The sequence below is a fragment of the Carassius carassius genome, chromosome 33 (genome assembly GCF_963082965.1).
Source record: "Carassius carassius chromosome 33, fCarCar2.1, whole genome shotgun sequence".
NCBI classification, from domain to species: domain Eukaryota; kingdom Metazoa; phylum Chordata; class Actinopteri; order Cypriniformes; family Cyprinidae; genus Carassius; species Carassius carassius.
Window position 1 is genome coordinate 17658963 of NC_081787.1, and position 11603 is coordinate 17670565.

General features: G+C 41.2%; 1 protein-coding gene across 1 annotated transcript; it reads right to left on the bottom strand.

Moving 5' to 3' along the window:
- Window positions 1-1959: 1959 nt before the first annotated feature.
- On the bottom strand, window positions 1960-9266 carry LOC132114139 (uncharacterized). Its single transcript, XM_059522260.1, has one exon. It carries the CDS (start codon window positions 9264-9266, stop codon window positions 2019-2021), a length of 7248 nt encoding a protein of 2415 aa, XP_059378243.1. The 3' UTR covers window positions 1960-2018.
- Between the last annotated feature and the right edge of the window lie 2337 nt (window positions 9267-11603).

The window sequence follows — 11603 nt, forward strand, 5'->3', positions numbered from 1 at the left end:
TAGATTTAAGCAAATACATCACGCGATTATGAAGTAAAAAATTATTAATTGTGAATAAATTGGTACACTATACAAAAAAAAAAAAAAAAAAAAAAAAAAAAAAAAAAAAAACAACTTTTAATTCAATGTGACTTGTTTCTTTGTAATTGTAAAATGTACTACCAATTTCTGATTAAAAAATAGTTTGAAAATAAATCCAATTAAATTTGAAATGAACCCTGAATTACAATCAGCCAGTCACACAAAACCCTTCAGGAAGATAATAAATGGCCATATGTTCGACATTAGCCCTATGTAATGTGAAATGGTTTGTTCATTTAAGTTGTTGCATCTATAAGTCCTTAATCTAACTAACAGCACATAAGGACATGTTTGTGGTAAAGATTAGTACTTGCCCAAAAACACTCGTTTTAATTTACACACTACTCGCTTTGCAGTCTGCTCAGGGGATCCTGAATGACTGAAGTCATGGGCAGACTTGAATATCTTTGTGTTTTCGGTCAAACACCCAATGGAGTCAAGGCACTCTCTCACACAAAACTTTCTACCCACACACAGACAATTCCATCAGCCTATTTTACAATATGATCAGATAGGTCAGGAAATCAAATTCAGTCATTTATGGGTGCGGCTGCAATTTGGGAGTAGAGCAAAGACTTAACTGTTTGCCTGCATAACTGGAAACATTTCCACAGAACGTCACAGCTAAGACCATGGTGGTACATTATGTCATATCGTCCGTGCTGAACACCCAAATAAAAGAAACACCCAGAATAGTTCACACCAGTCAAAACATGCGCTGCTTGTATCATTCAGCTAACAGAATGATCCCAGAGTTGGAAATAAACTAAATTGGCCATCTTATCTATTTACAAATAGATCTAACTGAATAATGACTTATTAGAATGGCTATTGCATTAGGCCAGTATTTGTTTCTTTCTATTACAAAAAGCACATCACATCCTTACAAAGAAAGCATTAAACAGATGAACAATGATGTTAGATCTTGTCCACTAGATGTCATCCAGAGATAAAATGACAGCCCAGCAGTGGACCTAAACTCTAAGTGGGTCAGCTTCTATTATGTTGTGACTAGCAAACTGGATACCATGTGATTTACAAAAATGGAAACTCTTCTTTTACCTCTGGGCTTAATAAGGTTGCAAAAAATGTCACCAAAAAAAGATATGTTGTAGGCACACATTTTTAATATGTGATAATATATTTATTATCACATATTACAGAAGTTAAAACATACAGCCTTTAGCTTTACGGTTACTGAAATAGTCCATATGTTGCAGCTAACATTAATTGAGGGGGGAAAAAATCACTTGAGACCTGGATTCTGTAGACAGTTTTCTTTAATGGGATATATCCATGTGTAAAAAATAGCAAATGGAAAGATGATAGAAAATTATGTCAGTATGTAGATGTTGCTCATCCACATTCTTTTACCCAAATGTACAGCATCTACCTGCATTACCCAGTGCACATCGAAGGTGTTGCACAAAGCAATTGCATCATGTCATATTACGTATGTCATGTATTTGATAAATAATGTCACTTAGAAATGAAAATCCTTTCAGAAATATATAACCATTAAGGTTATTCAAGGAAGACATGTTTGGTTAAACCCTGATAGCTATTGCAAGATAAGACCTTCCATTGCATAAGTTTGGCCAATGCAAGGAAAGTGAAGGACCAAATGATACACTGAAATTACATCAGACAGTGACAACTGTGATATGTCAAATGTCCAAAAAAATAAAAATAAAAATAAAAAGGCTTAAAGTAGGCAAAGCTGTTTTGGGTCTTTTTGAGCAGCTAACAAATTGTCTTTCACATTAATTGTTTAAATAAAATGAGCCGAAACAACACTGTTTCAATCTTAGTCTTATATCTGAGAAAGTACAAAATTTACTAGACATTTTGAAGTTTTATATTCAACTTAGTTTAAAAAAGGCTGCCTACTAGAACAGATTTCAAATGTAAACAGACCACATGAATCCACTGCTGTTTCATGCTCTTCTTCCCCCGGAATGAGGCATGCTTGATGGCTCGTGGTAGCAGTCTGAAGTGGTTGAATTTGGACTTGCATTTATCCCAGTGGGGATGTAATACATGCTCTCTAGATAACTTTGATCCAGTGATGAATGGCCTTTTGGTTCATTTTTTGGCATCTGGCTTGCAGGACTTCCATACCTGAAGGAAGTCTGGTGAAGTGTGGTGGGGACAGGAGGTGGCTCTGGATGGCAAACTTTCTGGGCACTTCCTGAGATTGTTGGGTAAGATGGCACTGCATAAGGAAGGTACTGTGGGGCATACAACCCAGGACTATGCAAAGAGGAGTAGGGTGGAGCAGCTGGTGGATACAACCCTGAATGGGACATTGCCTGCTGTGGTATGAGAACTTCCACATACTGGCCCAATTCAGGATCAAACAGCATTTTTCTGAGTGGTTGCACTGGTACCTCAATGTAGAAGTATTTACCAGTCTCAGGATCAAGAAGGACATGGCGAGAACCTTGGCCACAGCTGAGCCCAGTTGTATTCTCTGGATACAATACACCAGCTCCACCTGGACATTCATTTGCATAATCATGGCCAAAAGATGGAGGCAAATCTTGGGGATTAAACAACTGAGGCCTGGGATCTACAGTAGACATGTTAGCTAAATTAGAATACTCATGATAGGGAGCAGGACCTGCTGCTTGAGGTGAAGGATGATTAGCTGGGCGCCTATCTACAAGCAACCCAGAAGTTGGTGGTTGGTCATCACCATAGGATTGTGAGTTTGAAACAGGGCAAGCTCGTGGGTTGTGAAGAGGCTGAACCAAAGTGGAGGCATGGGGTATTGTGGTATCGGAGACTGGCAGACCATCTGGTCTGCACTGACGAGGACGAACTTGAACTTGCGGAGGAGCTCCGGGACAGGTAAGGACTTGGCCTGGAGACAGAGAAACTGCTGGTACCCATTCCTGTGGACTGTGGTGGGGGTGTCCATGATGTAAATGAGAACTTGGTGTACAGGAGCAAGAAGATTGCTTTGTGGTTGGATGATACCGGCATGACCTATGGGGGGGTAAGTCTGATAGCCGTAGTGGGCTGAAACTCTCTTGCTCATCATAGCTAGGAGGATCATCTGAAGCGTAGAAAAGATACTCATCTGTGTGAAAACGATTATTAGATGATGCTCTCGTCACAGATTCTGTGTGGCCAAGGGTTTGTGGTCCTGATGGGTTAGAAGCAAAGGAACTATCTAGCATTGACTGGTCTTGACTTAATGATGGGCTTTGCTGCTGGCATGTGCTGGTTGTTTGCAAGAAAGCAGAAGATTGTTGTTGATCCAGACTGAACAATGTCTTTGTGGTGGATTTTTGCACAACACTTGGAGTTGATGTGACTGGGCTAGATGGTTGTTTGTAGCTTGATACAGCTGATACAGCCAGTCTTTTTGTATCTCTTGATGAAGTCTCGTTTGGTTGATCCTTGTGTATTGCTGTTAATGGGGTTTCATTTTTCTTTGATTCACTATTTAACATGGTTTGTTGTGTAATAACAGATGATGCTTGACTATCTGCTTTTGATTGATCACTTGTTACTGACGTAATTTCTGCAAATGACTGTTTATTGCTGGGTTTTGGTGGTACAAACGGCTTTAGTCTATCGGTGGATATTGACCTCACTTGTATGGGTAACTCAATCTCTTTTGATGGGTTCATTGGTGTGGCATTATTTTTTGTACTACATGAAAAAGACCTCACCTCTGGCTTTTCAGATGTTGCTAAATAAGTGGCAGTTATTTTCTTTCTTTCTTGTTCCTTTGAAAATGTTTCTGTCAGTGTTCCTTTGGGACTCTCACTCGGTTGAGATGTTCTTGATGAATCCTTCACAAGAGCTGTTGGATTGCAAGGCAATGATGTATTTTTTACTTGTCCTTCACTTAAAATGATTTCTGATAAACAGGCTTGTACAGGTACCTCAAGCTTGTTGACATGTTTAGCTGTAGCACTTGCACCTTCAGTGAGAACATTACACACTCCAATATCAGCCTGTATCCCTTTTTCTTTTAGTAGCATGGATACGGAGTGGCTGCTGCTTGCAGCTTTCATTTGAGTAGAGTCAAGGACTGTTGGGGCAACGTTCTTTGTCTTGGATTTGGAATCTGGAAGAACCACCAATGCAGAAACTTCTCGCTCCTTACTCGGGGGTCTAGGAGGCATCTTAGAACTCTGATCACAGTGAATGTAAAATTTCTTAGTAATACTTTCTGATTCAGGTAATCCATTTGTGGTTGTAGAGTTAGAATATGGCAATTTTTGTTGTGACTCTGTCTTTGGTGAAGAGACTTTGGATGTTATTTCAGTCATGTCAGCATCTCTTCTTGTCTCTGCGCACACCCTTGGTTGTAATATTTTTGATATGTCAACAGGTTGTTTTTCATCATGACAGTGGATTGCTTTGTTGCCTGATGTTTGTTTGTCCTTCCAACTGATGGCTTTACATTCAATTTGCAAGGCTGGAGGAGTTTGTGGTGGCTTCTCTCTTTTCTCTTGTATGACCATGTCTTCAGCACTAGAGGTAGAATTTGATGCTTTGAAACACAGGTTGTATGTGTTTTTTACTAACTTCCTCACATCCCTAACTCTATGTATAACAGATTTTTTGTTGCTGTCATCATTGTCTTCGGTCTCTGTGACTTTGGTAGATCTGGTGCTTATATCTTCTGCAGCTTTTTCCATTGTCTGAGATTCAGAAATTTCCCTGGACTGTTCCAAGTCAGGGGACAGAGATACTTTCAGAGAATATGTCTTTTTTTGTTTGATAGAAGAAGGTTTCAAAGTTATTTCTGGGGTTTTTGATGTAAATACACTCTTTTCAGCCAGCTGTTTCTGGTTTTCTGGTGTCATCTGGCACTTCTTTATGTCTCGGCTTGTCATTTTGCTTGGCATGCTAATTGTTGGTGAAGCAACAGCAGGACTTTTATTCCTGATACTAGCATTTTCTGAGTCCCTATTGTACTTTTCTTCAAGGTTGCTACCTCCACCCTCTTTCCCATCACTTTTGCAGTTTTGCATTTTGTCATCAACTTGTGGATGGGCCAATATAGGCTTTGGTTCTTCCCTTGTAATGTTGCCAGCTACCTGAGCTTCCCCAGTATTAAAGAATGCAGGTCTTAAGAGTGGTTTTGGAGGAACTTTTGGAGCACACTTCTTCAGCTGACGATGTGAAATTCTCTCCTCTCCGACAGCTAAATCTTCAGATGAAAGCGTACATTGAGAATGCAGGCTAGGGCTTAAACTATGTTCCTCCATGGTACTTGGTACACCACAAAAAGAGCTGAGGCTGACATCAGGATGTTTGTTTTTATCTGCAGATCGACCTGGATCTGTACTTTTTGGTGTCTCTTTCTGCACATCCTGCATTTTCTTTGACAACACACTCTTGATAATGCAAGACGCCATATGTGTCTTAGGGGAGCCATCATCTAAACACACAGACTTCTGCAGTGTCTTTTTCCTGTCATTTTGTGGTGAATCTGGCACCTCCTTGGAAACTTCCTTTGGCACAAATGCTGGTGTGCTATGTTGACGAACAAGTGTGTCTTTTGAGCGTCTATGTGTGGAGGGTGAATTCAAAATATTTTCAGTGTTTCCTTTATATTTTGATTCATCTGTGTTCCGCCTTAACAGTTGGATCTGCCTTTTAGGTACTGTTCTCTTTCCTCTGCTGGACTCTTCCTTGCTCTCTAATGCAACATCCACACACTCAAATCTCCCTATTTCGAAGTGTTTGTTTAGGTCCAGGCCATCACGAGGAAGAAAAGATGAGCCATCGTTTTCATGTAACGCTGAGCCATGCAAGTCTGCATATGTCATCCATGCAACAGCACCAGGGATGTCTACGGTCGAAGGCTGTGAAAGATTTGTAGATGACCTGTGACTTGAATTGTACACATCCAAATAATCCACCTGAGGGCTAGATAGGCTTCTGAAGGCCAGATCTGTAAACCACTTTACTTCATTGTCTGCTTCATCAAACTCACTTCCCATGCTGGAGGTCTCACCAGTACATTCAGGAGTAAGAAAGCCTGCACTGCTGTATTTACCCTGGGCAGCTGACTGGAGCCTCCTGGTGCCAACCTTATTCTTTTGTTGTGAGTCCTGAGCTCTGAGCTGACTCTGTTGCTGCAGAGTTGTTGGGTTCGACTCATAATAACAGCGAGCTGGAATTCCTGACTTTGGGTCTTGACATGAGCGAGCTGGGCTGTGGCCTGCAGGCCCTTTTCTATTCCTGGCCCTAAATGACAGTTCAACCTGTTCCCCTCTGTAACTAGTCTCTCCTATAGTCTCCTCCCTCTCTCCCCCCTCCTTTCCACTCTCTTCCTTTTCCCTGCATGGCTGCCTGTCAAATTCACCACCATTGTCCCTTCTGATAACCCCTGGGCTATCTCTTAATGCTACAGGCACTTGACTAAGCCTCTTGTTGCTGTTTGGGGAATCATTTTTCAACATTTCTGTTCCCTTGCTGCTATCAAAACCCTCAACATGGCATTGTTTCATCTGTACAGATATCATTGGCTTAGGCACAGATGCGGCCCATGGACTCCTGGAAGTTGGTGTTCCACAGACAGTTAAATCAGTTGTGTTATCAGTGACAATTTCTTGATTTTTCTCATTTTTTTCTGTGGACAATCCAGAATCTGAGGTTTTAGAGATTGAAGCTTGCAAGATCTGCATTTGGCTAAGAACTGGTGGTCCATTGCCTTTACATTCGTCTGGGACAGATGCAATGCTTTTGGGAATCTTTGTGTCAGCAAGGTCATCAAAACAATTAAAACAGTCTATTGGGTTAGAGAAAGGATGATTAATTCCATTACAGATTATGGATAAAGTCTGATTTTCTTCCTTTTCAAGAGTGACGGAAGGCTCAGGTTGGAGATAGTAGGATTGTGCTGTGTGTTTGGTATGGTCTGATGCAGCTGATGAAGGCATTGATCTACTCTCTGGTGTTGACAAAAAAATCCTTGAGATAGGCGAGACAGAGTTGTCATTTCCAAAAATATAGTTGGAAGTTTCAGAGGAGTTGCCACAGACATTTGTCTCTACTGCAGGTGATTGTGCTAAATCTTCAGATTGTATAACGCTATATGTGATGCTAGAGGATTTTGTATTTTGTGGCAGAACACTATATGATATTGTTTTGATTTCAGGTGAGCAGATGACTGATCTCAATTCCAGTGAAGGGGCTGGGGAATTGGGCTCTGGTATATGGTAATTTTCTTTGCCGTTTGGAGTGGAGGTAATGCTACTTAACACAGGTGTGGAATCTCTACCGCGTGTTGGTGTTACTGTGTAATCAGTTCCTGTGATGGCAGGGGAGAATGGTAGGTCATCAGGTTCCACCGAAAAAAACATTATCTTATGTGTAGGTGATGGGCTGATGGTAAAACTCATCAGTGAGTGAATTATTTCAGGTTCTGGTGAGTGAGCTGGAACGGAATGATCAGGAGAGGAGCAGATATCACTGCAATCAATCATTGTGACTACAGGGAAAGATGGTGAGTCCTCAGGATCAGTTGAAGAAGTGATTTTCTCACATGTAGGTGATGGGCTGATGGTGTAACCCACAGGAGAGTGAATCAGTACTGGTTCTGGTGAATGAGCAGGTGCTGAGTGCTCAGAAGAAGAGCAGATTTCATTGATCTCAGGTGATACAGGGGAGGATGGAGAGTCTTCAGGTTCAACTGAATAAACAATTTTCTCACATGTAGGTGATGGGCTAATGGTGTAACCCACAGGGGAGTGAATCAGTACTGGTTCTGGTGAGTGAGCAGGTGCTGAGTGCTCAGAATAAGAGAAGGTTTCATTGATCTCAGGTGAAACAGGGGAGGATAGAGAGTCGTCAGGTTCAACTGAATAAACTATTTTCTCACATGTAGGTGATGGACTGATGGTGTAACCCACAGTAGAGTGAATCAGTACTGGTTCTGGTGAGTGAGCAGGTGCTGAGTGATCAGAAGAAGAGCAGGTTTCATTGATCTCAGGTAATACAGGGGAGAATGGTGAGTCTTCAGGTTCAACTGAATAAACAATATTCTCACATGTAGGTGATAGGCTGATGGTGTAACCCACAGGAGAGTGAATCAGTACTGGTTCTGTTGAGTGACCATGTACTGAGTGCTCAGAAGAAGAGAAGGTTTCATTGATCTCAGGTGATACAGGGGAGGATGGAGAGTCTTCAGGTTCAACTGAATAAACAATTTTATCACATGTAGGTGATGGGCTGATGGTGTAACCCACAGGAGAGTGAATCAGTACTGGTTCTGGTGAGTGAGCAGGTGCTGAGTGCTCAGAAGAAGAGCAGATTTCATTGATCTCAGGTGATACAGGGGAGGATGGAGAGTCTTCAGGTTCAACTGAATAAACAGTTTTCTTACATGTAGGTGATAGGCTGATGGTGTAACCCACAGGAGAGTGAATCAGTACTGGTTCTGTTGAGTGACCATGTACTGAGTGCTCAGAAGAAGAGAAGGTTTCATTGTTCTCAGGTGACACAGGGGAGGATGGAGAGTCTTCAGGTTCAACTGAATAAACAGTTTTCTTACATGTAGGTGATAGGCTGATGGTGTAACCCACAGGAGAGTGAATCAGTACTGGTTCTGTTGAGTGACCATGTACTGAGTGCTCAGAAGAAGAGAAGGTTTCATTGTTCTCAGGTGACACAGGGGAGGATGGAGAGTCTTCAGGTTCAACTGAATAAACAATTTTATCACATGTAGGTGATGGGCTGATGGTGTAACCCACAGGAGAGTGAATCAGTACTGGTTCTGGTGAGTGAGCATGTGCTGAGTGCTCAGAAGAAGAGAAGGTTTCATTGATCTCAGGTGATACAGGGGAGGATGGAGAGTCTTCAGGTTCAACTGAATAAACAATTTTCTCACATGTAGGTGATGGGCTGATGGTGTCACCCACAGTGGAGTGAATCAGTACTGGTTCTGGTGAGTGAGCGGATGCTGAGTGCTCAGAAGAAGAGCAAGTTTCATTTATCTCAGGTGATACAGGGGATGATGGTGAGTCCTCAGGTTCAATTGAAGAAACAATTTTATCACATGTAGGTGATGGACTGATGGTGTAACCCACAGGGGAGTGAATCAGTATTGGTTGTGGTGAGTGAGCAGGTGCTGAGTGCTCAAGAGAAGAGCAGGTTTCATAGATTTCAGGTGTTTCCAGTCTTTCTCTACCATCTATGGATGAACATACCATTCCTCTTATTTCAGTAGAAATGGCAGACACAGTTAGAAAATCTATTTCCACATTATCCCTGGTAGGAAGTGTAGATACAGATAAACAAGCACCATAAGTGTCCTCCAAGTTTGGAAACTCTGATGCATGCCTAACTTGAGTTGAACACAAATTCAGCAGCTCAGGTGAAGATCTACCTGTGGATGCAGGTGTGGAGGTAGTTTCACTGCTTACAGGTGTGGTGGAGGTTAATCTGGGCTCTGGCATGACACTGGCTATGGGTAGAAAATTAATATCTCTGTTTGAAGGTGAAGTAGACATTTCCTGCATAAGGCTGCAATCTGTTGGAGAAGGGTTTGAAAGTTCTAATGCAGAGCCACTGTTCAGTAACCCTTGTGAAAAGATAATGTTTTGCTCTTGTGGACATTGATAGTTCATACTCTCTTTGTTCTCAGAAGACATCACATTATTTTGTTCATGAGGATATCCTGCCAAGGATTCACAGTCTGATTCAAATAATTGCTGGTCTAAAAATAGGTTTTTACTTGAATGTTGAGGTGTTTTAATAATTCCTTCTTGTTCAAAAATAGCAGGTTCTTTCTTTTCTGAAGAGCAGGATGAGGTTTTAGAAGGTCCATTTGCTGGATTAATCAGGGTAGCAGCTGTTGTTGAATTCACATACTGTGGTTCATATGCATTTGTGATTCCGGTTTCATTCACTGGGGCATTGTTCACTGACACTTGTGGTTCTTCCCAGTTATCTGTATGTGAAAGGTCATTACCATTGACTTTTGATGCAGGCGGTGTGCAGTCAAGTGGTTTAAATCCAATATTGGTATCAGACAAGATGGTTGATTCAGCTGGGGTTGAACGTGATTCCCTGGTCTCAGATGTGGAAAAATTCTGGATATTTTTTGGAGAAGGTATGTTGTAATTGACTTCAGTGTTGTCACTTAAATCAGATCCATTGGCAGTGTGATAGGATCCTGAAGAGTCATTGGCATCATCCACTGGAAAAGACTGATCCACTTCCCTCCTGATAAATGCTGCAGAAGCTGGGCTACTAGAAAGTAACAAAGACTCGCAGTCATCCCCAAAAATGTCACACAGGCATGTTGTTTCAGATATAGCATTACGATGGCTGGGGATTGAAGTGATGTCAAAGATCTCCACACGATTTGGCCCTTCACGATTCTGCAGGTTGAATGTGTGTGGATCACTGCAAAGAAACGAGTAGCTGTCTCCTTCTAAAACCCAGTGTTCCATTTCTTCACTTCAGATACCACAGACATTGGGTTGTCTCACTTGAGCCTTTTTTATAAACCCCTAAACTCAAAAGAAACCATCATAAAAACTTAAGAATGTTAGAATTAAATCATTCTCATGACAAATCTTAAGAAGTCTATAGAAAATGTTTTCTTGTAGATTTATACAAAGATTCTAAAAGTGACAGTCTATTAGAAAATATAGTTACTTTAAACAAAAGTCTCTTCCAAACAAAATACAGAGTGCTTATACAAAACTATACTCAATAATAGTAAACAGTATTATTTAAAAGATTCAAGGATTTCTCTTATGACCACTGAAAGACATAACTCAATACAAAACTACTGATGCAAAAATATATACAGTAACTTTTATGGTGTAAAAAAATGTTATATCATACAAGCAGATATAAAAGTTCAAAAAAGATCATCAGACATGATACTTGCCTTTTTCTGCGGTTTTCTATATGGACGGTTTGAATGAAACAGCCCCTTCAGAGAGCATTCACAGGGGACAGTTATACCATATACCATGAGCTGTGAATGAGGCTCAACTGGGGTTACAGGTTTCCGAGTGCCAAACTGACCATTCATCGAAACAGGCCACTCAGTGCACAGATATGTCCAGCCCCTCAAGCTTAGTCCAAACAAATGCTGCGACTCCTGTACCGTTGGGCCTGTCTGAGCACACACTGCCCAGCTATTTCAAACTTTAATTGACACCACTTTTTAAAAAAAGAGATACAAGCATGCACAAAAAAAGTACAGGATGAACCTGACCTGAAGCTTTTTTAATCATGCTTGGACATCAGTGCATTTCTCTGCCAAGCTTAATAGGGTGTTACAGCTAGGAGCAGGTGTTGTGATAGGATAGGATAGATAGAGTCTGTGAATGGAATCTGACATACTAGGCCAAGACAGTCATAGGGGCTCACTAATTTTAGACCTTCTATCAGGGGAAACTTTGCTTTGAGAGGCTGCCTAGAGACGACAGAGGACACAAAATGAGTTTTACAAAGTGCACACCAATTGAACTTTAGTGTTAGATTGTAACATGCAGCTCTTAAAAACTCTTCCTTACACCTAAAGAGAC

Excerpts from the sequence above, each read along its gene's own strand:
- LOC132114139 (XM_059522260.1), bottom strand. The coding sequence starts at position 9,266 with ATGGTATGTTCATCCATAGATGGTAGAGAAAGACTGGAAACACCTGAA.